Source organism: Salmo salar, chromosome 11 (genome assembly GCF_965601325.2).
Source record: "Salmo salar chromosome 11, fSalSal1, whole genome shotgun sequence".
In the NCBI taxonomy this organism is placed as follows: Eukaryota; Metazoa; Chordata; class Actinopteri; order Salmoniformes; family Salmonidae; genus Salmo; species Salmo salar.
In genome coordinates this window covers 105093992-105120462 of record NC_138301.1, presented here as the reverse complement: position 1 = coordinate 105120462, position 26471 = coordinate 105093992, and the positions used below count along the sequence as shown (strand labels likewise).

Below are 26471 nucleotides of genomic sequence, written 5' to 3'. Positions count from 1 at the left end.
CGACCTTTTGGTTACTGTCCCAACACTCTTAACCACTAGGCTACAGTACCTGCCACCCCAACATCAAAACTCAACATCAAAAATGTTTAGACAGATTACATCTGTCTCTATCTCTCTATACTTTTGTCTTTACCACCCCCTCAGATTCACTGAGTTGAGAATTTATAGTTTATATCTCAGCATCAGATGTATGTGATGAGAGGTGTATTTTCTATTTCACTGCAGAAAGAGAGAAGACAGGCTGCTGATAGATGGAGAGATAGCTCCCTTAACATGATCACCTTTTCCCTAGCCGTCCTCTCTCTCTCTCCTCATCTCTCAGTCTCCCCCAGCCACTCGCCCCCACAGTATACGTTAAACAATTAGGGACTACAGAGGGTTATAATTCCTACGCCAGGGAAGAGAACTGGATGAAGATTAATTACATTCTTCATCTTATATCATACCTCAGATCGCTTTCTCTCTCGGTCTTTCGCTCTCTCTCACAGTAATTATGAGGTGGCTCTGTTTCAGAGTTGTTCCCTAAATCCCTCCTCTCATCTCTTCCATGAGGGTCTTCCTCTTTGCCTCAGCAGCTCCTCACTTGCTCTATCATTCTGTCTTCATCTATGAAAAATAAAGAAGTATTCATAAAACAGGGCTTTTGACATTTTAATGTGGTTTTTGGTGTATAGAAACAGTTAATTGTTGAAAGAAAAGCAGTTTCATCTACCCTTAATAAAGGTATGGCTTTTACACTGTTAGCATCAGGCAAACAGGGCAGACAATGTGGGAGAGAATATAAACGCTAAAGAAAAGGAGAGCGCTTTCTAAAGAAAGTGTGGGAAGAGAACAGGGACAGAGAAATGAGGAGCTAGTGGGAGATTTATCATCGATCTTGGCCATTGAGTATGGCTGACACAGACAGCCTATTGGGAACAAGCAGCGCTCATAGGACTACGCAAGAGATTTACATTCATTTTTAAATGGAGAAGTACAGAGATAAAAAGTAGAATTTATTGCCTAATATACACTTTCTCCTAATATACACTTTCTCCTTGCTCCCAGTGCCAGAGCAGCCTCCTCCTTGGAAAGGTATAATGTTTTCCAGCCCTGCCACTACAATGCCCTAGCCTCATGCCCACAGAACAGTAGAATGGCCTCAGCACTATCTCAACCTTTCAATGCTAAAGCCACATTAATACTATAAACCCAGATGTGATGCTTCACTAACTCTGCATTAATGAAATAGATATAAATATAAGCTTTGATTTGAAAAGAGCCCAGTTAGGTGGAACATTTCACAGAGGACCAAGATAAGCATCAGTTGTGCTCCTTTACATTAATAATAATAGCAATAATAAAATAAATAAATAATAATAACAGTAATAAATATTGCTGCGAGCAGCAATGAACAGGTGTTCACAGGATGACAGAAAGGACACAAGATCTGTTAGATAACAAAGTAAGCACTCTATCATGTAGGATCTATCTTTATGTGCAGTCAGTTACAGTATACCGTGATTATCTTTCAATACCACAAGAATGACGCAAATGAAGTTTAGTCTAGTGCTGTAGGTTGGTTACCTCTGAATGCAGCAGGTAATCATTCCTAAAGTCATTATTTAATGTATTGAGTTTATGTCGAAAGCGTTCCACAGAGATGCTGGCCCATTTTGACTGGATGAAGTTGGCTGGATGTCTTTTGGGTGGTGGACCATTCTTAATACACACAGGAAACTGTTGAGCGTGAAAAACAGTGTTGCAGTTCTTAATCCTCCTTTAATCTGTCTCCTCCCCTTCATCTACACTGATTGAAGTGGATTTAACAAGTGACATCAATAAGGGATCATAGCGTTCACCTGGATTCACCTGGTCAGTCTATGTCATGGAAAGAGCAGGTGTCCTTAATGCTTAATGCTTTGTACATTCAGTGTATACCGATTATGGGACACATTTTACAAATGGTTTGTGAAATATTTTCAGCATTACTTTGAATGCAGCAACTAATCATTCTCAAATTCATTAGAGGCTTATTCATTGAGTCTATATACCAAATCTGTAGTCAATTTGACTTATGGTTCATGTGAAGAATATTTGTAAAGTATTTTTAGCATTAGCATATGTGCTAACATGCGTCTATGGGTACAGTGTAGACTTATTTGAATTAAGTAAAAAAATATATCTCTCAAAGCCATTAAATGAGTCTAAATACAAAATATGAAGGGAATCTGACATAAGATTCATGAGGATGTCATGGATCCCTCTGGAACTTTCATTACGCACACCTGGCCCCTATTCCCACTGATTGTATTTGTATATATGTGCCCTTATTGTTACAATGTCCGTTGGTGCGTGTGAGTACCTGTGCTGTGTGTTTTGGGCTTTTGTGCCATTGTGGATTGTACAGATGATTACGGGTCTCGTCCCGTGTGTTAATCATTGTGCGCGTGTGTATTTATTTGAGGTACTCCTCGCTCTTTTGTTTGGGTTTCAACCCTGTGTTTTGTGTACATGTTTGTTTGGTCTTCATCCCCGTGCCCTTACACGGCACGCCGTAATTTGGGGCGTAATAAAAAACCCTATTCGCATTCCTGCGCCTGTCTCCCAAATCATTGTTACCAACGTGACAGAGGAGAAGAAGATTGCAGAAGTTCCAAGTTGATAGACCCTTGTGGAGCGGATTTACAAAGGATTTAATTACATTTGTTAACTAAAATCAGTTTTTCGGATTTATCAATAACTCAGCCATCTCTTAACCATCTTTTCTCAAACTAAGTTAAGAGATGTATCATGGGCCTACATACCGAATCTGGTGTTACAGTATTTGGACTTCATGGTTCATGAGAAGTATAAGGGCACAAGGCGAGACCCAGATGCAGACACTGGAGGCAGATGGTTTTAGTCTTTGATATTTATTATAATCCAAAAAGGTAGGCAAGAGAATGGTCATGGACAGACAAAATGTCAAAACCAGTTCAGAGTCCAGGAGGTACAGAGTGGCAGGCAGGCAGAATGTTTAGGCAGGCGGGTACAGAGTCCAGAAACGGGCAAGGGTCAAAACCAGGAGGATTAGCAAAAGAGAATAGAAAAAACAGGAGCACGGGAAAAACACGCTGGTTGACTTGAAACATACAAGACGAACTGGCACAGAGAGACAGGAAACACAGGAATAAATACACCGTGGAAAATAAGCGATACCTGGAGGGGGTGGAGACAATCACAAGGACAGGTGAAACAGATCAAGCGTGACAGTATCCCCCCCTCTAGGGACGCCACCTGGCACATACCTGGCTGACCGGGTGTCAGTGGTGAAAATCGGCGATGAAGGGCGGGTCCAGGATGTCTTTAGCAGGAACCCAGCACCTCTCCTCCAGGCCATAACCCTCCCAGTCAACCAGGTACTGTAAACCCCTGCTCCGTGGTCAAACCCTCAGGAGGCGTCTCACCGTATATGCTGGCTGGCCATCGATGACACGGGGGGAAGGGATGGGCCTAGAAACAGAAAACAGAGGACTGTGAGACAAGGGCTTAATCCTGGACACATGAAAAGCAGGGTGAACATGGAAGGTACGGGGCAACAGCAGATGGACAGCAGTGGGACTAATGACTCTAGAAATGGGGGGAAACGGGGGGAAAGTTTACGGGATTGTACCCGGAGGGGTAGGTCCCGATTGCACAATCATACCCTCTGCCTGACCCGATAGCGAGGAGCCAGAGTCCAGTGGCGGTCCGCCTGTCGACGATACCTGGAGGTGGTCTTGAGAAAAGCCACCCGAGCTCTTTTCCAGGTATGCCGACAACGGAGGACGAACTGGGCTGAAGGTATGTTGACCTCCACTTCTTGCTCTGGGGAGAGCGGGGGCTGATACCCCATGGAGCATTCGAAGGGGGAAAGTTCAGTAGCCGAGCAGGGGAGAGTGTTCCTGGCATATTCCAACCAGACCAGTTGCTGACTCCAGGTGGTGGGGTTACTGGCAACAAGACACTGGAGTGCCATCCCCATATATTGATTGGCTCACTCTGACTGGCCATTAGATTGGGGATGAAACCCAGAGGACAGGCTGGCTGATCACCCGATAAGAGCACAGAATGCCTTCCAGAAATGGGATTGGAACTGAGGACCCCGGTCCGAGACAATGTCAACCGGGAGTCCATGGATTCGGAAGACGTGCTGCACCATAAGCTGGGCCGTCTCCTTGGCTGAAGGTAAGTTTGAAAGAGGAATGAAATGGGTGGCCTTGGAGAATCTGGAGAATCTGTCAACCACCATCAGGATGAGGGACAGGGAGTGGCTGTAGGAGGCCAGACAGAGCTTACCGTGGAGTCTTGATTTGCGAGCACACCATGCATGAGGCGACAAAGTCCGAGACATCAGGAACCATGGTGGGCCACCAGAAGCGTTGACGGAGGAAAGCCAGGGTTCGATGAGTCAGGAATCAGGAACAAACAGCCGGTTAGCCGGGCCCCCCAGGGTTCGACTGGGAACGCTGTGCCTTACGGACCAGAGCCGCAATTCCCCAAACAACAGAAGCTGCCAAACAAGAGGCAGAGAGGATGGTCTCAGATTCAGAGGGAGTGGCAGTGGAAGTGTACAGATGGGATAGAGTGGCCGACTTCTTGTTTTTTGACCCTGGGCGGTAGGAGATAGTGAAATTGGACCAGGTAAATAACAGAGCCCAACGAGCTTGCCTTGGGTTGAGGTGCTTGGCATCATAGTTTATCTCCGCAGACTTAAGACAATGGGACATGAAGGCACAGGGATTAAAGTTTTGGTCCTGGACAGATCGCTGGGAAAGAACGGTCCCTACTTCCACGTCGGAAGCATTAACCTCAACCACAAACTGACGAGTCGGGTCCGGATAGATGAGGATGGGAGCAGTCGTAAATCGCTGCTTTAGATCCCCAAAAGCCTTGTCCGCTGCTGGAGACCATGTGAATGGTACCTTGGGAGAGGTGAGTGCAGAGAGGGGGGCCACCAGGTTGCTGTAGCCCCGAATGAAACGGCGGTAGAAATGTGCAAATCCCAGAAACCATTGTAGCTGCACCCTGGACATGGGCTGGGGCCAATCCACCACCGCTCACACCTTCTCCGGATCCATCTGAACATTCCCCTCAGCAATAATGTATCCCAGAAAGGAGATAGTGGAGCAGTGGAACTCACACTTCTCAGCCTTTACAAACAACTGATTCTCCAGGAGGCGCTGAATGCCCTCTCGAACATGGAGAATGTGTTCCTGGGCAGAACGAGAGAAAACCAGGATGTCATCGAGGTAGACAAAAACAAAAATATTCAAGATGTCCTGGAGCACATCGTTGACCAGGGCCTGGAAGACAGCAGGCGCATTGTTGAGTCCAAACGGCATAACCAGGTACTCATAGTGTCCACTGGCATTGTTGAAAGCTGTCTTACACTCGTCTCCTTCGCTTATCCGCACAAGGTGGTAAGTATTTTGAAGGTCCAGTTTGGAAAAGATAGTAGCACCCTGGAGAGGTTTGAAAGCTGAAGAGAGGAGTGGTAGAGGGTACCGATTTTTAATCGTAATGTCATTGAGGCCCGGTTAACCTCTATGGGCTAGGTGGCACGTCACCGTCCCACTCTATTCAACAGCCAGTGGAAGAGCGTGGCACGAAATAAAAAACCTCAAAAATGCAATAATTACAATTTTTCAAACATACGACTATTTTACACCATTTTAAAGACAAGACTCTCGTTAATCTAACCACATTGTCCGATTTCAAAAAGGCTTTACAGCGAAAGCAAAACATTAGATTATGTTAGGAGAGTACATAGCCACAAATAATCACACAGCCATTTTCCAAGCAAGTATATATGTCACATAAACCCAAAACACAGCTAAATGAAGCACTAACCTTTGATTATTTTCATCAGATGACACTCCTAGGACATTATGATATACAATACATGCATGTTTTGTTCAATCAAGTTCATATTTATATCCAAAAACAGCTTTTTACATTGGCATGTGATGTTCAGAACATGAATTCCCACCCAAAACTTCCAGTGAATTTACTAAATTACTCACCATAAACGTTGACAATATACATAACAATTATTTTAAGAATTATAGATACAGAACTCCTTTATGCAATCGCTATGTCAGATTTTAAAATAGCTTTTCGGCGAAAGCACATTTTGCAATATTCTGAGTACATAGCTCAGCCATCACGGCTAGCTATTTTGACACCCGCCAACTTCGGGGCTCACTAAACTGAGAATTACTATTAGAAAAATGGTATTACCTTTGCTGATCTTCGTCAGAATGCACTCCCAGGACTGCTACTTCCACAAGAAATGTTGTTTTTGTTCCAAATAATCCATAGTTATGTCCAAATACCTCTGTTTTGTTCGTGCGTTCAGGTCACTATCCAAAGGGTAACGCGCGAGTGCATTTCGAGACAAAAAAATTCGAAATGTTCCTTTACCGTACTTAGAAGCATGTCAAACGCTGTTTAAAATCAATTTTTATGGTATTTATCTCGTAAAATAGCGATAATATTCCAACCGGACAATAGTGTATTCATTCAAAGAGAAAAATAAAAAACAGCATGGTCGTGGGACCGCGCATCTCCAATCTCTTTGTCACTAGGCAGACCACTGACAAACTGTGCTAGTATACTCTGCCCAGAGACAGGAGACGCCTCAATCCGCTTTCTGAAGGCTTTAGAGAGCCAATGGAAGCCTTAGAAAGTGCAACGTAACCCCAGAGATACTGTAGTTTCGAAAGGGACTAGAAAGAAGAACTACAATATCTAAGACAGGCCACTTCCTGCTTGGAATTTTCTCAGGTTTTTGCCTGCCATATGATTTCTGTTATACTCACAGACACCATTCAAACAGTTTTAGAAACTTCAGAGTGTTTTCTATCCAAATCTACTAATAATATGCATATTCTCATTTCTGGGAAAGAGTAGTAACCAGTTTAAATCGGGTACGTTTTTAATCCGGCCGTGAAAATACTGCCCCCTAGCCCAGACAGGTTAATCAATACATGGACGCAGGGTCTTGTCCTTCGTCCCCACAAAGAAGAATCCTGTGCCGGCAGGAGAGGCCGAAGGGCGAATGCTCCCAACAGCCAGTGAGTCCTCGATGTACTCCTCCATGGCCTTGGTCTCCGGACCAGACAGAGAATATAGGGGTCTCGAGGCGGTGTGGTGCCTGGAAGGAGGTCAATAGCACAATCGTAAGGATGATGTGGAGGAAGGAAGGTAGCACGAGCCTTGCTGAAAAACCTCCAGGAGGTCATGATACTCTGCGGGCACGGCAGAGAGATCCGAGACCGTACTTAACCCTGGAAGCAGACGTTTGGGAGAAGGCTGTGCCGCCTTTAGGCAGTGTGAATGGCAGAACGAGCTCCAACCCAGGATGGAACCCATAGTCCAGTCAATATCTGGGTTGTGCTTCTGGAGCCAAGAAAAACCCAGAACAACAGGTATGTGAGGGGACTCAATGAGGAGCTGAATTGACTCACTGTGATTTCCAGATACCCGCATATTAATGAGAACTGTGCTGTGTGTGACTCTACCAATGGAGCGGCCGTCTAGTGCCCTGGCATCCATGGGAACAGAGAGTAGTTGAGTAGGGATACTGAGTTCTGATACCAGGGTAGCGTCCATGAAACTCTCATCTGCCCCAGAGTCAGTAAGCACCCGGAGAGACTTAGACTGGTCTCCCCACAGCAAGCTCACATAAAAAGGCGTTTGGGTAATGGGACTTAAAGGGTTCCCAGTCAGACTCACCAGAGTACTTGTACCTATGTACAGGAAAAGGGGGCCAGCTTTCCTTTTGTGTTCTCTAATCATCACTCCTCTGGGATTCTGGAGCTCCTTTTCATCAGCCATCCAGAAGCACTTTGAGAAAGGGATTCAGATGCCATACTGCAGCTCGTCACTCACAACCATTCCTCAGGGACACAAATCCACAGACACAATGGCTCTGGTTTGATGAGACAATAATTCATCAAACAAACTGTTACCAACATATTAAAATAACAATGAATTACATATTTTCATTAACCTTACTTGGATAAGTAAATTCATACAATTTCATTCTTCCACCAGAAGATATAGTCCGGACAAAAATCTTGTTGTTAGTTCTTTTGGCCATGTTGCTACAGATGTGACCAAGACGCTAATTATTTTTGCATAGTTGCTATGCAAACGGACTCGTCCGTTATAAACAAAATGGTTTGGTATGCAGGCTGGATAACGTTCTTAGCAAGCCAACTTCAGTTAACTGTAAAAAAATAAAAATAAGGTCCTTTTTGATCTGTCTCACACCAAAATGGTTGCTGTTTGTCATCAGTCTTTAACATGGTGCCACATGTGTCAGGGGCTACAGTCCATTACAGATTACAAAGGAAGACCCAGCAGTGATCTGTTTTTAATACATTTGCAAAAACGTCTAAAAACCTGTTTTTGCTTTGTGATTATGGGCTATTGTGTGTAAATTGATGAGGGAAAAAACAATATAATACATTTTAGAATAAGGCTGTAACGTAACAAAATGTGGAAAAAGTCAAGGGGTCTGAATACTTTCCGAATGCACTGTATAATTAACAGAGTAGCAGCAGCGAATGTGAAGAGTGTGAAGATGGTGAAGAGAGTGTGTGTGTGTGTGTGTGTGTGTGTGTGTGTGTGTGTGTGTGTGTGTGTGTGTGTGTGTGTGTGTGTGTGTGTGTGTGTGTGTGTGTGTGTGTGTGTGTGTGTGTGTGTGTGTGTGTGGTGTGTGATGGACTGTCAGTGTGTGGGTAGAGTCTAGTGAGTGTGCATCGAGCCGGTGCAAGAGATACAATAAAGATAAAAATAAATAACAAAAGGGGTCAATGTTAATAACTGTTCAGGAAGGAGCCTTTTGGTCCCAGACTTTGGTGCTCCAGTACGGCTTGCCGTGCGGTAGCAGAGAGAACAATCTATGACTTGAGTGGCTGGAGTATTTGACCATTTTTAGGGCCTCCCCTGACACCGCCTGGTATAGCGGTCCTGCATGGCAGGGAGTTCGGCCCCAGTGATGTACTGGACCATACTGACTACCCTCTATAGCGCCTTGCGGTCGAATGCCGAGCAGTTGCCTGAGGGGGAAGAGGCGTTATCTTGCCCACTTCACAACTGTGTTGGTGTGTTTGGACCATGATAGGTCCTTAGTGATGTGGACACCGAGAAACTTGAAGCTCTCGACCCGCTCCACTGCAGCCCTGTCGATGTGAATGGGGGCGTGATCGGCTCTTTCTTTCCTGTAATCCGCGATAAGCTCCTTTCTCTTGTTGAGGTTGTTGTCTTGGCACAACACTGCCAGATCTCTGACCTCCTCCCTATAGGCTGTCTCATTATCATCGGTGCTTCATTTGAGCCGGATCCTGCCGGAACACTATCTGGCACCTCTCCGTTTTGGAATGTTTTGTTCCGGAACCTATTTGGCCAGATCAGGTACCTCTCGTGGCATGGAAAATTATTATAAAAGCGATCAAAGTTCATTCAACTTGCATCTTCGTTAATTCTCCTGCCCCTACAAAACAAATGTATGTGAAAAACTTGATTTTCAGCCCGGGCCTAACATTGATTTGGGTTGGGCCGGCCCGGGTTTATCGTTTGCCAACATTGTAACCTATGTTTGAGACCAACGCATGGCCGTGGCTGTGTGAGAACGCGCCAGTATCTCTCACATAATTAGAATGAGATACACTTTCTATGACCTCTCTCCATCTCTCTGCTCTGATAGACATGAGCCTGCAACTCTCATCTCTCCAGCGTTGCACTTCATCATTTATTTCCTTATAGAATCAATAGCCTCGCGAAGGGTTCTGAAGGAACTGCAGCACCCCTGATGAATTGAAATACATTTGCCACATTTATAGAATTATTGCTGTATGTTCAGAAATAAATGAAATAATTCAGAATAGCCTACTACACCATGAGAAGGCCTATAATTTATCCACAGAGGATCAATAGCTTCTTTAAAAAAAGCCTAGCTGTGGATTGTAGCCCAATAACAAGGAATAGCCTACAGTCGGGAACGTGCCGCAAATCTGTCGATGAAAAAACAGCACGCAGGCAAAACAGGCCTTCACAATATTTAAAATAAAATCAAGGGAAAACACAGGTTGGAACGCAAATGTCTCCTGCTGAAAAGTCTATGCTGTAGGCTACCAAAATATTTGATCAACTTCCAAATATTGTTTTACAAGAGAGAGAGAGAGAGATATGCTTTTGGCCCAAGCACAGCGGCCATCACTAGCGAGTGAGTTGTGCATCATTGGGTGAGTTAGTGAAACTGGAAAATATTTTTCGGACTATAATTTCCTCCTGATATTGTAGCCTACAATATGTCTCCACACACATAGGCCTAGGCTATTGATGGATTCAAGACAAGGTTGTTTTTATCAGTTTGTCAGTGTCAAAGTAGCCTGCCATTTCGATCATTAATGCGGTATTAAAAAACATTCTGCCAAAGTCTCCAGTCATGCAAAGTGACGTAGAATTGCATGAAATGCATTAATAAAAGGTCACATTTTTCCCAGACCCTAGGCTACAAAAAAATGACCCATGTCTGCAACTTCTGTAAGCACCTCTACTCTACTGCTCTATGCCACTACGCAAATGCGAGGATATACATGCAATGCTTTATTTCAAACGTTTTTTTTTTTTCATGCGTTTTGGTACCTCATAACTCCCGAGGTCACCCCCCTCTCGGCTCACTTTTTGTTCTGGCACCTCCAGATTTACAAATTAAGCACTGATGATCAGGCCTACCACCGTCGTGTTGTTGGGAAAACTTAATGATGGTGTTGAAGTCATGTGCGGCCACGCAGTGGTGGGTGAACAGGGTGTACAGGAGGGGACTGAGCACGCAATACTGAGGGACACCCGTGTTGAAGGTCAGCATGGCAGATGTGTCCCCACCTGGAGGTGGCTCGTCAGGAAGTCCAGGATCCAGTTGCAGAGGGAGGTGTTCAGTCCCAGGCACCCACGACTGCATGGCCACGCACTACTCCAACACCATCATCAAGTTTGCTGATGATGCGACGGTGGTAGGCCTGATCACCGGCGACAATGAGACTAGTGAACTGGCAGTGTGGTGCCCAGGACAACAACCTCTCCGTCAACATCAGTAAGACCAAGGAGCTGATCATGGACAACAGCAGTGGTCAATAACCTTTTCTGAGTCAAGATCACTTTGGCAGACAAAAAGCAACATGACTTACATTTTTTTTACATTAACCTAATAAAAACAGTTCTGCAGGAATGAGGTTTGTGCAGTAGGCTTAATACATTATCACAGCAGATTGGCTATATCCTTGGCCTAGCAATATTGTTCTTATCAGACCATATTATATTTCAAAACTCGAGCTTTGATTACAAAGTAGATCAGTTTATGTAGCACTTGCAAGGCACAGCTGAGCATAAATTGAAATAATTTGCTTTTTTATTTTACTGGACTGATGGTACCTGCATTTGATGGTCATGGTGCTTTCAAGACATGGTCAAGTCATGACGTCAGTGATCTTCAGGTCGGAGCTCTAGAAAGATGCCCAAGTTTCCGACTTGGAATTCCGAGTTGGATGACAGTTTAAAACAATTTTTCACAGTCGGATCTCGTTTTTTTCCGAATTCCCAGTTGTCTTGAATGCACTGAAGTCGGAAGTCAGATTTCAGAGTTCCCAGTTGTTTTGAACAAGGCATTAGTCTCAGCGAAGGGAGGGAGGGAGAGAGCAGCAGTGGGTCCGCCTCTCACAGTCCCTGCTCTCTCCTTCCTTTCATCCGGTGAGACTGACCAGAGAGAGGGAACACTGTCTTCCACCTGATGGCGAAACTCGAGTCGCACCGCATCTGCCTCATGCACAAATTCATGTTGTTCCTATTACCAGAGAAAGTGAAATATTCCTTGATATTAAAATAGAAACGACGAGCTGCTAATAATAATAAAAATGCAGGGCTATCGATACACTAGGCTACTCATTCATTGCAGCTGTAGCGCGAGTGGAAGTAGGGAGAAGCACGTTTTATGTTTTGTAATAGTGTTGAATAAAAACAGTGTTGACAGTGCTTCATAAAAACAGCAGCTCTTTGCTGTATTCTTTGACAGTCTCTCTCTGGTCATGGTTTTAAAAGTTACTCATCGTGGAAGCTGTAGGCACCGTGATTTGAGCTATCCGATTGGACAGAGCAGTAGGCGCACACGATTTAGCCACAGGGTCTACCAGGTAGGCAGAGTCTTTTCAGACAAATCAAATGGTTAAAAATGGTAACACTCTGCCTACACGGTGCTCATGGTGCGCAACACCAACAGCGAAACACCAATAAAAAAAGGAGCGCAAAACTTTGTTGGCTTTTCTCCAGAAATGTTTGGTGATTGACTAGGATCACGATTGACTTGTTGGTGACCACTGGGCTACAGAAAACAGGGGGACGAGCACGTCCCCATCCACATAGGCAAGGCTGCAGTGGAGCAGGTCAAGAGCTTCAAGTTCCTCAGTGTCCAAATCACTAAGGAGGTTGAAAAGGTTTAGCATGCGTACTCAAATCCTCAAAAAGTTATACAACTTGAACATTGAGAGCTTTTGACTGGCTGCATCACTGCTTGGTATGGCAACAGCCCAGTACATCACTGGGGCCAAGCTCCCTGCCATCCAGGACCTCTATATCAGGTGGTGTGAAAGGAAGGCCTGGAAAATCGTTAAAGACTCCAGCTACCCAAGCCATAGACTGGTATTAATAGCCATAATATGGTTTTGGAACTGACCCTGTATGTACTGTAGCTTACTTACTTCTTGTGTTATTGTTATTTCTAATTTTTGTACTACCTTATGTTGTGTTTAACTATATTGACACTGATTACTGCATTGTTGGGTTTAGAGCTTGCAAAAAAGGCATTTCACTGTACTTGTGCAGTGAAATTGAAATTGAAGCACTTGTCTCATATACCAATTAAAAGATATGAGATGGATTACAACAGAAACATAAAGAGTGAAATACAAGAGGCCTTTTTTTCTTTTACTAGTCTCTCCTGCTTCCTCTTCCACGCTCTGACTACAGATATCTTGCCGAAGGCCATGACTTTTTAACAGAACATACACTATTGCTACCTGTTGCCATGCCAACCACATGAATTTGTGTTTCATACACCTCACCCACAGCTGCATGTGCAAAACCATCATTTGACAGTGCTATTGTGTTAGTGTTGACGTTAATATTCTACACACTCACCTGTGGGACCGTAGCCAATATAACTTAACTCATTTATGTTTTGCCTTATGTTTTATCTGTCCATGTTCTCTCACCAGAGAGAAAGGCATCCTGGTCAGTCTGTAATTCATTTTCAGTGTTCCCCTTCCATATACTGGTGTACCAGAGGCACACTGCAACCCACGCAAAGCTGGAGGGCTCCAGGAAATTCAGGGCCCCGACCCACACGCTCATCTGTAATGCATTGGACATTTGGAAAATGCCTGCCTTATTGCTCTGGTGTTTTAATATTCTGAGTAGTGCATTTCTGTTTATTCGTCACATTATCTTGTAACTACAGTACCAGTCAAAAGTTTGGACACACCTACTCATTCAAGGGTTTTTCTTTATTTTTACTTTCTACATTGTAGAAAAATAGTGAAGACATTGAAACTGTGAAATAACACATGAAATCATGTAGTAACCAAACAAGTGTTAAACAAATCAAAATATATTTCATATTTGAGATTCTTCAAAGTAGCCACCCTTTGCCTTGATGACACACTCTTGGCATTCTCTCAACCAGCTTCATGAGGTAGTCACCTGGAATGCATTTCAATGAACAGGTGTGCCTTGTTAAAACTACATTTCTGGAATTTCTTTCCTTCTTGAACCAATCACTTATGTTGTGAAAAGGTAGGGGTGGTATACAGAAGATAGCCCTATTTGGTAAAAGAACAAGTCCATATTATGGCAAGAACAGCTCAAATAAGCATAGAGAAACAACAGTCCATCAGTACTTTAAGGCATGAAGGTCAGTCAATCCGGAAAATTTCAAGAACATTTAAAGTTTCTTCAAGAGCAGTCACAAAAACTATCAAGCGCTATGATGAAACTGACTGTCATGAGGACCGCCACAGGATTGGAAGACCCAGAGTTTCCCAGGATAAGTTCATTAGAGTTACCAGCCTCAGAAATCAGCATTTAATTGCACCTCAGATTGCAGCCCAAATAAATGCTTCACAGAGTTAAAGGAACAGACACATCTCAACATCAACTGTTCAGAGGAGACTGTGTGAATCAGGCCTTCATGGTCGAATTGATGCAAAGAAACCACTACTAAACGACGCCAATAAGAAGAAGAGACTTGCTTGGGCCAAGAAACATGACCAATGGACATTAGACTGGTGGAAATCTGTCCTTTAGTCTGGTGAGTCCAAATTTGAGATTTTTGATTCCATCCGACATTTCTTTGTGAGACGCAGAGTAGGTGAATGGATGATCTCCACATGTGTGGTTCCCACCGTGAAACATGGAGGAGGAGGTGTGATGGTGTGGGGGTGCTTTGCTGGTGACACTGTCAGTAATTTATTTACAATTCAAGGCACACTTAACCAGCATGGCTACCACAGATTTCTGCAGCGATACGCCATCCGATCTGGTTTGGGCTTAGTGGGACTATGATTTGTTTTTCAACAGGACAATGACCCAAAACACACCTCCAGGCTGTGTAAGGGCTATTTGACCAAGAAGGAGAGTGATGGAGTGCTGCATTAGATGACCTGGCCTCCACAATCACCCGACCTCAACCCAATTGAGATGGTTTGGGATGAGTTGGACCGCAGAGTGAAGGAAAAGCAGCCAACAAGTGCTCAGCATATGTGGGAACTCCTTCAAGACTGTTGGAAAAGTATTCCAAGTGACTACCTCATGAATCTGGTTGAGAAAATGCTAAGAGTGTGCAAAATTGTCCTCAAGGCAAAGGGTGGCTACTTTAAAGAATCTCAAATATAAAATATATATTTGTTTAACACTTTTTTGGTTACTACATGATTCCATACAATATGTGTTATTTCATAATTTTGATATCTTCACTGTTATTCTACAATGTAGAAAATAGTAAAAAATAAAGACAAATCCTTGAATGAGTAGGTGTGTCCAAACCTTTGACTGGTACTGTACCTTAATCATGACTGCTGCAATCAAATGCAGTGGGAGAGTTTGTTCTCTAATTGGTTGATTTATCGCAGGCATACAGATCCGGGAAGAGGCCAGACTCTAAATCAACATAAATGTACTTTTAGTTTTATAAAAACAAATAGCGTCTCTGCTGAAGAAATAGAACATAATTCAATCTGTAGCTGCACTTTTTCACACAGTCTAACCTGGGATATTATCTGCATGCACATGAAAATTCAAATCAACATATATTTCACACTCCCAGTTAATGGAATAATATTATGTAGCTGTCAACATTCAAAACATGCCAGATGTGAGTAGGTTCGTTAAACACTATGCAAAGTCTCATTCATTCACTGCACTGCTCGACGCAAGCGTGCTGTTGGGGTGTACCCAGGGGAGTAAGTCAATTTTTATCTGTGTGGAGTGGTTATTTTAGACCTACTTACTGTGTGTGTGTGTGTGTGTGTGTGTGTGTGTGTGTGTGTGTGTGTGTGTGTGTGTGTGTGTGTGTGTGTGTGTGTGTGTGTGTGTGTGTGTGTGTGTGTGTGTGATGTGTGTGTGATGTGTGTGTGATGTGTGTTTGTTTTGAGGTTTTGCTCCAGTGAGTAAAAGTGCCATTCAATACCTGAAGGCCACAGTGTGGAATTAAGGCCTCGTGCTTAAAGAGATAAGTGCACAAATGCAGTTTTCCTGCTTGCTCGGTTTTCCTCCTCCTTCCTCCTGTTGTCATCATCCGTCTCCATCAGGCCGTGTGCACCTCTTCCTGTCTTCCGGGATGGCCTGTCAGTCTGCGTGGGGAATGTGTAGACAGGGAGTTGACACCTGGGACCTCTCCACTCATCTGTGTGTACCAAAGCCTGTCTGCCAGAGGGTGTCTGTTTTTGTGAGGCAGAGGTTTGCTGGGCATAGGAGCACGATGGATCCGGGACTATTCTTATCTGTACACTGTCTGGCTTGGCCCATCTGCTGGAGCCAGCCCTGCAGCCTTAACATATGCTGATAGACAGCTGTGGACAGCTATCAGATAGGCCTGTTTGGCTCGGAAGTGTTTGGCTGCTGTGGAGCTTAGAGTTCAGCCACCCATGGGAATAGTCCATCGAACGACAACGCTGCTTTAGTCACATTTACACTGATATGCGGCACCACTTGGACAGGCTTTCTGGGTCACTGGAATCTAGTCAAGAGGACAGAGAGATGTGGTGTGGCATAGGGAGAAATCATGTGATTAACACTGTGCCATCCAATACAGAAGATTTCCTAACTCTGTGAGGGCTTAAGCAGCACATTTGGGTTGCAGGGCAAGATGGAAAGGACCATAAGATAGTGAATTACATTTAAGTTATAACTCATAGACACGACACATGAATTAAAAAGGAATCTAGAGATGAGGTTGGAGGAAAATGAGGAGCTGTGTGTGTGTGTGCGTGTGTGTGCGTGTGCGTGTGTTTGTGTATCGTGGCCGTAATGTGTATGGCTTAACCGCTTAATTGTTTGTTCCCAGAAGCGTCTCTGTCCCTGCCTGCCTTAGTGCCTTTCTTCATTATTCATGAACCCTAATTACCTGCGATCTGTGCCTCCCACCCTGCCTTCCTCTTTCTATCACTCTCACTGTCTCATCCAGCCAATGGAAGAAAGTAAAAAGAGATAGCAAGCTGTTTTCTCTCCATCTTTCCATGCTGATATTCATCACCCCTTATCCTCACCTCTGTCTCTTCACCCTTCTCTGTCCTCATCGCTCTCTCCTTCTGAAGAGCTTCTCTCTTCTCTGTCTCCATCTCTCTCTTCTTCTGAAGAGCTTCTCTCTTCTCTATCCCAATCTCTCTCTTCTTCTGAAGAGCTTCTCTCTTCTCTGTCTCCATCGCTCTCTCCTTCTGAAGAGCTTCTCTCTTCTCTGTCTCCATCTCTCTCTTCTTCTGAAGAGCTTCTCTCTTCTCTATCCCAATCTCTCTCTTCTTCTGAAGAGCTTCTCTCTTCTCTGTCTCCATCGCTCTCTCCTTCTGAAGAGCTTCTCTCTTCTCTGTCTCCATCGCTCTCTCCTTCTAAAGAGCTTCTCTCTTCTCTGTCTCCATCTCTCTCTCCTTCTGAAGAGCTTCTCTCTTCTCTGTCTCCATCTCTCTCTTCTTCTGAAGAGCTTCTCTCTTCTCTGTCCCATCTCTCTTCCTCTGAAGAGCTTCTCTCTTCTCTGTCCCCATCGCTCTATCCTTCTGAAGAGCTTCTCTCTTCTCTGTCTCCATCGCTCTCTCCTTCTGAAGAGCTTCTCTCTTCTCTGTCCCCATCTCGCTCTTCTTCTGAAGACCTTCTCTCTTCTCTGTCCCATCTCTCTTCTTCTGAAGAGCTTCTCTCTTCTCTGTCCCCATCTCGCTCTCCTTTTGAAGAGCTTCTCTCTTTGTCTCCATCTCTGTATCCTTCTAAAGAGCTATCTGGTTCTGTCTCTGACCCAACATGTATGTTTTTCCCCATCTGCAGGAAGCTGTTGGAGGTGAAGGTCATTGATGATGAGGAGTATGAGAAGAACAAGACCTTCATCATCCAGCTGGGGGAGCCTGTGCTGCTGGAGATTGGACGGAAACATGGTCAGTGCAGAGCCCTGCGGGTGCAAAGCTGCCATTTACTGTAGCAGCCTCATGTTATCGCTGTCATATTTAACAGTCTTAAATGTTGTATTTCACACGATCAGTTATCGGAAAAACACAACAGCTGTATATGAAGGATGGAATGGTAATTCTGGAAGTGCTGTAGTTTTTTTGTTGTTGCCCCTGGCAGATCCATGTTGTAAGTGATGAGGTTGCGGCACATAGAATTACAACACATTATATCCTTAACCTGTAATTTATTTTATTCCAAATATAGGTGTTATGTTGCTTTCATAAACCCATTAGTGGGGATTGGTAACAATAAGAAATATATATTGAAAAACAAACACATCACCAAAATGTATTTTATGGCCAGGATATGTCCCTGAGTGTACCAATGGTTATACTGTAGTTGCACATTAATCGGCATTAGTGACTTGCGGGGGATTTCATCAAGACTGAGAGTAGTTGGTCCATGTTAGAGCTGTTTCTCCAGGCTATTCTTCTCACTGCACATTCATTATGGTATTTTACACTAATGTAATGTTTTTGGTGCATTTACATTTTTCCTGCATTGCTGATACGCATGAGAAAAATATTTGAATTTACCTCCTCACAAAACTCTGTATATTGATACATTGGTATACAGTTTATTCACAGATAATTAATTTGATAAATAAATGACATTGCGTTTTTGTATACAGTGAGCTCCAAAAGTATTGGGACAGTGATACATTTTTGGTTGTTTTGGCTCTGTAATCCAGCATGTTGGATTTAAAATGACACAATAACTATGAGGTTCAAGTGCAGACTGTCAGCTTTAATTTGAGGGTATTTTCATCTATATCGGGTTAACTGTTTAGAAATTACAGCACTTTTTGTACATAGTCCCTCCATTTTAGGGGACCAAAAGTATTGGGACAAATTCACTTATATGTCTATTAAAGTAGTAGAAAGTTTAGTATTTGGTCTCATATTTATAGCAAGCAAAGACTACATCAAGCTTGTGACTCTACAAATTCGTTGGATGCATTTGCTGTTTGCTTTGGTTGTGTTTCAGATTATTTTGTGCCCAATAGAAATGAGTGGTAGATAATGTATTGTGTAATTTTGGAGTCACTTTTATTGTAAATAAGAAACACTTCTACATTAATGTGGATGCTACCATGATTACGGATAATCCTGAATGAATCGTAAATACAGATGCACAAATATCATACCCCCAAGACATGCTAACCTCTCAAGATTACAATAACAGGGGAGATTAGCATTTTTTGGGGGGGTATGATATTTGACATTGAAATGTTCTCTGCTTCACAGGAGACTCCAATGAGAACAAGCCAGCCAACGATGAGGAGGAGGTGTCCAAGATGGGCTGTCCCAGCCTGGGAGAACACACCAAGCTAGAGGTGGTGATAGAGGAATCCTACGAGTTTAAGGTAACCCACAAAAACAAACAAACACACAGACACACCCCCACAGACACACCCCTCTCTCATATGTGCCCCTCTCTTCTCTGTCCCCCACTGTCTCCTCTGTCTCCCTCTGTCCCTGCAGCATCATATTTGTGACCGACCACCTAGATTTGGTCTTATGTTGCAAAATTTGAAATAGTTTTTTTTTTCTCCACACCCTCTTTAGCCTTAACCTCACCCATCTCTTTAAGGATTCACATGTGAGGCCATGTGGTAAACAGAGTGAGTAAGGTAGTGTTGTAAACAACCAAAGAATAAGACAAAAGTGGTGAAAGTAGTAGCCTATAATAAGGAAAATCTCCAGATATAAATACACGTTATATAGTCCTTGGTTTATATCCTAATCTGACTTTGGTGCAGGTCCTGTTGTTCTTCACATTACTGTGAACAAACAATATATCAAATTAAATAATGTATTTGTCACATGCACAGGATACAGAAGGTAATTTAATTTTGAATGAAAATGACTTTCTGACTAAATTATAAACATATAATATCTGAAAATGTAGCTAGACTCTTACCCATATACATGGACGAACGCTTCACAGCAGACTGGAACCCCTTTAACTCTGTTTTGTTTGTAAAGCTTGTTTGCCCCACATTGTGTCAAGTCACTCCGGTTTGTATTGACCGTGTTCAGAAAACAACTTTTTCCCTCTGATCTTTGTCGATAGTGTCTGCTAAATTCAGGGCAGCAATGTTGTTGAGAGCAGTAGCAACACTTTTGCAGTTCTCCATGGCTCACATTATATCTTTCGAAAAAGCTGAGTATCAAGGATTATTCACATGCTACATGGCAGATCAATCCAAACGTATCTCTTGGCATGTCCAGTCCATCCATTATCTCAGTCAATGGCTAGCGGGAAGGTTCCTGTCGTTTCCGTAGCTAAACCAATTCGTTTCTGTACATTATCACAGTCACACCATGAGTAGTTAATCATGAAACATACTCCACCGCCTTTCTTCTTCCCAGAGAGTTCTTTATTCCTGTCTGTGTGATGTACTGAGAACCCAGCTGGCTGTATGAACAGGGACAGTATATCTGGAGAGAGCCATGTTTCCATGAAACAATATGTTACAGTCCCTGATGTCTCTCTGGAAGGAGATCCTCGCCCTGAGCTCATCTACTTTATTGTCCAGAGACTGAACATTAGCAAGTAATATACTCGGAAGCGGTGAATGGTGTGCATGCCTCCTGAGTCGGACTAGAAGTCCACTCCGTAAACCTTTTCTCCGCCGGCGGTATCTTGGAGCAGCCTCTGGGATAAGTTCAATTGCCCTTTGGGTAAGAACAAAGGATCCAATTTGGGAAAGTCATATTCCTGGTCGTAATGCTGGTGAGTTACCGCCGCTCTGATATCCAAAAGTTATTTCCGGCTGTATGTAATAACGCAAAAAACTTTCTGGGCTAATAATATAAGACACCAAAAAATTAAATACTGCAAAGTTGCTTAGGAGCTAGAAGCAGAGCTTCCATATCTGTCGGCGCCATCTTAACATATGCCTAGTTCCTGAAATGGGTCACATTTATTAAAAGCATGTCTTTCGCCAGTGATAGAGGTCACTGTCTTGTTACTCCTGTCGATATCTGCCCTCCCTCTTCCTGTGAGGAGACTGTCTGGACAGAGAGGCCAGCCAGGTCACCCGCTCAGTGGAGCAACTGAAAAAGATGGATGGGTCATTACCCTCTAACAAATGAAGAACAAACTGGGCGAGATTACATTGTTTACCACACAAATTGGAAACATCAGACCAACCCTTACCCCTTCCACTCAAAATATGACACTTCTATCCATTCTATGTATTGATAACTCTAGTCTAGGCTGAAATCTGATTGTGTTATTTTTGTTTGTTTGTTCAGAACACAGTAGATAAGCTGATTAAGAAGACGAACCTTGCTCTGGTGGTGGGCAGCAGTAGCTGGAGAGAGCAGTTTGTCAATGCTGTCACTGTCAGTGCAGGTGAGTGCCTCTTTCTCCTTCACTCCTAAATCTCTGGGACAGACTCACTAACACTGCATGCTCTTGCATTAACGGAGAGTCAGAGGAGTGGTGTTCAGGGCAGAGAAATCACACTCTCTACTTTGGGAGGTAGCAGTAATGAAATCACAGACACGCAAAGTTGCTGTTTGAAAATGTATAGATGCAAGAAGCAGTGTCAAGTTCAACTTTATCCCAAGCAAAGCAATAAAGGTGTAATGAATTTTGAAACTATATCATTGCACCAACATTCACAATTAACAGTCACACTTTTATTTCCCTACTTGCGCTGACTTTGTTGACAACTGCTGTACCTTATTGAGGAAAAATGTCCTCAATATGTGATTTGTGGTTGTCTCACCTAGCTATCTTAAGATAAATGCACTAACTGTAAGTCGCTCTGGATAAGAGCGTCTGCTTGCTAAATTACTCAAATGTAAAATGTAACTGTAATTTTGTACCACGTAAAAGTTGAATAAAACGCTGCATCTCATCAGAATGATTTGTACTATATGTGTAAACACCTCTCGTTCTCTCCCCCAGGGGATGATGATGAGGAGGAGAGTGGGGAGGAGCGCCTCCCATCCTGTTTTGACTACATCATGCACTTCCTCACAGTGTTCTGGAAGGTTCTGTTCGCCTTTGTCCCGCCCACAGAGTACTGGAATGGCTGGGCCTGCTTCTTTGTGTCCATCTCCCTGATTGGTGTTCTGACGGCTGTGACCGGGGACCTGGCCTCTCATTTCGGCTGCACAGTGGGGCTTAAGGACTCTGTCACTGCTGTAGTATTTGTGGCCCTGGGGACTTCCGTTCCAGGTGGGTGCCTGTCTGTATGTAGCCTACTCTCTCTGTCTGTCACTCTTTCTCTGGGCTGTATCCGTCTCTTGTCTGTGTCAGAATCAGTTACCTATTTCTAACCATCTATTTCTGCTTACTTTATGTTCACAAAGACACCTTTGCCAGTAAAGTGGCGGCCATCCAGGACCAGTACGCTGACGCCTCCATCGGCAACGTGACGGGCAGTAATGCAGTGAACGTGTTCCTGGGCATCGGCGTGGCATGGACCATTGCGGCCGTCTACTGGAAAACCAAGGGCAAGAAGTTTCTTGTAGAGCCTGGTTCGCTGGCATTCTCCGTCACCCTCTTCACCATCATGGCGTTTGTGTGTGTCCTGGTGCTGATGTACCGCCGCCGGGCCGGCGTGGCAGGGGGAGAACTGGGGGGCCCGCGGAACACGAAACTCCTCACCTCTCTCTTCTTTTTCTCCCTCTGGTTCCTCTACATCATGCTGGCCTCCCTAGAGGCCTACTGCCACGTGCCAGGCTTCTGAGAGCGAGAGAGCGAGAGAAAGCGAGAGAGCAAGAGAGAGAGAGGAGAAAGCTTGTCTCCTATTGTTTACATGTCTATCCCTCTCCTTTTTGTGTACTTTTCTGAGTCTTTTAAAGTATTTATATTGTTTATTATTATTGCTACCGTGGATGCTTGACTCTGAAGAATTTTACCCCATTTACAATGACATGGATGGCAGCCTTAGCCATTCTGTTGGAAGCGTACTGGTACCAGCTAATGACTTGGTGTATGTTTTCAGAGGACTTATGCCTTGAGGCATAGCTTTATCTAAATAGGCTGTCTGCACAAAACGAGGGAAATTAAATAACCTTTGACTCTGAGAATGCTCCTATTTTGTTTATAGTCTATCCTGAACACTTAGCTCTTTTAGCCCCACTGATCGTCTCCTGCATCTCTCTGTTCAGATAGAGGATGACCCTAATCAATCAGTCAATTTCTTGGAGATGATGCACATTGACTCAGAAGAGCTGACTCAGATCCTCCTTCTCCCCATGTCTGAACATGGTTCCTGGTTGACCAACTATGTAACCCCTGATGCCCACCAAGCACAGTCATTCCCATGAAGGTTCTCAGCCTCTGCCCTGAACATTGACTACTACCCTCAGCCCATCCTAACCCTCTTCTTTTTCAACAACGTTGTGCGCTTGTGTTGTGGACATTTTAGAAAAGGATTTTCGTTTTTGAAAAGTCAAGATAGTCAAGATGTTTGAACAATGTAAGTGTTTGTAGATAAAACAGTGCCATATTCTCTTTGAACAGGGTCTAAAAAGAACTTGTGATAGGAGTTAATGGGATAACTAGAGTTGGCATGGTACTGCATTAGAATTAGTAGCCACTGAGGCCAAAACATAATGTCACATGTTATTCAGGAAATGGTGATCAGTTGAAAAAGCTGTTGGTGTTTGTTAATAAGATTAATATTAATATTTATCTCAAACAATTTGTTGTATATCATGTCAAAGAATAATATTACTACTAGGTGTGTACATGTGGGAGCGTGAGTGTGTTTTGTTGTATTGAGTGAAGAATTGTATGATAGAAACATTTTGAAGTATTGTATGTAACATTTTAATACGGCTATCCTCATGAGTGAAAGTCTAGATGTGAATCCAAGCTGAACACAGTAACATGTGAATATATCACTGCCTGGTTCCCTGATCCACACTCTGTCTGAGGACAACCTCAGACTCATAAGGACTTCTTCCAAGATACTTTTTATACAGGACACTAATCTATGTGAGACAATCTCTGCCAGAGAATTCCAGCTTTACAATTTTAATTTGAGATGATGTACTGTAGAAACACATTTTTTCCAAGGGTTTCGTATGAGTGTGTGAGTGTGTGGATGTGAATCATAATTCAAGGTACAGTGAGGGAAAAAAGTATTTGATCCCCTGCTGATTTTGTACGTTTGCCCACTGACAAAGAAATGATCAGTCTATAATTTTAATGGTAGGTTTATTTGAACAGTGAGAGACAGAATAACAACAAAAAAATGCATGTCAAAAATGTTATAAATTAATTTGCATTTTAATGAGGGAAAAAAGTATTTGACCCCCTCTCAATCAGAAAGATTTCTGGCTCCCATGTGTCTTTTATACAGGTAACGAGCTGAGATTAGGACCACACTCTTAAAGGGAGTGCTCCTAATCTCAGCTTGTTACCTGTATAAAAGACACCTGTCCACAGAAGCAATCAATCAATCAGATTCCAAACTCTCCACCATGGCCAAGACCAAAGAGCTCTTCAAGGATGTCAGGGACAAGATTGTAGACCTACACAAGGCTGGAATGGGCTACAAGACCATCGCCAAGCAGCTTGGTGAGAAGGTGACAACAGTTGGTGCGATTATTCGCAAATGGAAGAAACACAAAAGAACTGTCAATCTCCCTTGGCCTGGGGCTCCATGCAAGATCTCACCTTGTGGAGTTGCAATGATCATGAGAACGGTGAAGAATCAGCCCAGAACTACACGGGAGGATCTTGTCAATGATCTCAAGGTAGCTGGGACCATAGTCACCAAGAAAACAATTGGAAACACACTACGCCGTGAAGGACTGAAATCCTGCAGCGCCCGCAAGGTCCCCCTGCTCAAGAAAGCACATATACATGCCCGTCTGAAGTTTGCCAATGAACATCTGAATGATTCAGAGGACAACTGGGTGAAAGTGTTGGGGTCAGATGAGACCAAAATGGAGCTCTTTGGCATCAACTCAACTCGCCGTGTTTGGAGGAGGAGGAATGCTGCCTATGACCCCAAGAACAACATCCCCACCGTCAAACATGGAGGTGGAAACATTATGCTTTGGGGGTGTTTTTCTGCTAAGGGGACAGGACAACTTCACCGCATCAAAGGGACAATGGATGGGGCCATGCACCGTCAAATCTTGGGTGAGAACCTCCTTCCCTCAGCCAGGGCATTGAAAATGGGTCGTGGATGGGTATGCCAGCATGACAATGACCCAAAACACACGGCCAAGGCAACAAAGGAGTGGCTCAAGAAGAAGCACATTAAGGTCCTGGAGTGGCCTAGCCAGTCTCCAGACCTTAATCCCATAGAAAATCTGTGGAGGGAGCTGAAGGTTTGAGTTGCCAAATGTCTGCCTCGAAACCTTAATGACTTGGAGAAGATCTGCAAAGAGGAGTGGGACAAAATCCCTCCTGAGATGTGTGCAAACCTGGTGGCCAATTACAAGAAACGTCTGACCTCTGTGATTGCCAACAAGGGTTTTGCCACCAAGTACTAAGTCATGTTTTGCAGAGGGGTCAAATACTTATTTCCCTCATTAAAATGCAAATCATTTTATAAAATTTTTGACATGCGTTTTTCAGGATTTTTTGGTTGTTATTCTGTCTCTCACTGTTCAAATAAACCTACCATTAAAATTATAGACTGATCATTTCTTTGTCAGTGGGCAAACGTACAAAATCAGCAGGGGATCAAATACTTTTTTCCTTCACTGTATATGTACTCCTTGTCCTCAGAGTTTGATGAAAGGCATGGCTTTATTCCATCCTAAATGTTTACTCAACATGGGGGTATGGATTTTAATGATGAAATGTCTACACTTCTGAGTCCTCACAAATCTTTTTGCATTATCCTCTGTCACATTCAGGCTTTTAACATATTTCACCTAGATGACTATGTCAAAGCACTGCATAGAGGAGAAAAAAGGTTTTAAAACCTAATGGTTAGTTTATTTCCTAAACATAGCACGTACGGTGTACAGTTTTTGAAATGGCAACAAATAAACAAAACTATGACGATACTGTACTGTAATGAAAAAAAGACCAAAAGCAAATGATTACCAAACCTTACTATAATTTGCATAAGGACAGTGTGTAGACTTTGTTTTTGAAATGTAGGATCCTCAGATCCATTCCTATTATTTCTAGATGTATTTATAATTACATGATCATTGCTGCTTTTATTTGGATTTATATGCACGCTTAATGTATGATCAGTGGAAATAAAAGTTGTTCATTTATTATTGTTCAAAATATAGTTTTTTTATTCCTTAGTCAGGACTTGGAGCCCTTTTTAATCATAACTGGTGGCTGATTTGACAGGATATATAAAAAATGTAATTCTTCCCATGCAGCGAGAAAGCATGTTTGTATCAGTATGCTGTTTCTTATTGATTCACACGGGTAAACATTGTTTTATTGAATCTGAACTGCATTTGTCAGTGTAAAACAATGTGCTTGACAGATCCTGGTTACTGTGATTCAGTAATCCAGTTACTGCCACAACTGACCCATCGCTGCACATTCATTACTCTCTCACTGTTTACTTTTTGTTCAGTGTAAAAGTCTCCTTAAATAACTTTTCTTACATTACATAATCATTAAGCGTAGTCTCTGTGCCCTCATTTCCTCGTCCTCCATCTGCTCTGATCAACCTGGGACATATGCTTCAGGAGGTTTTCATGATGCTTGTTGTTTGGCATCTCAATGGATCACACACCACA

At 43.3% G+C, this 26471-nt stretch overlaps 1 protein-coding gene across 1 annotated transcript in view; it reads left to right on the top strand.

The window, feature by feature from the left end:
• The window catches only part of LOC106563494 (sodium/calcium exchanger 1), a 61934-nt gene extending 35945 nt beyond the window's left edge, over positions 1 to 25989 (top strand). Inside the window, exons 5-9 of the mRNA XM_014129143.3 lie at positions 17590 to 17696; positions 19017 to 19135; positions 21033 to 21132; positions 21694 to 21966; positions 22101 to 25989. Coding sequence (XP_013984618.3) covers positions 17590 to 17696; positions 19017 to 19135; positions 21033 to 21132; positions 21694 to 21966; positions 22101 to 22480 — 979 coding nt within the window. The 3' untranslated portion in view covers positions 22481 to 25989. The remainder of the gene's footprint in view (positions 1 to 17589; positions 17697 to 19016; positions 19136 to 21032; positions 21133 to 21693; positions 21967 to 22100) is intronic.
• Positions 25990 to 26471: the final 482 nt, after the last annotated feature.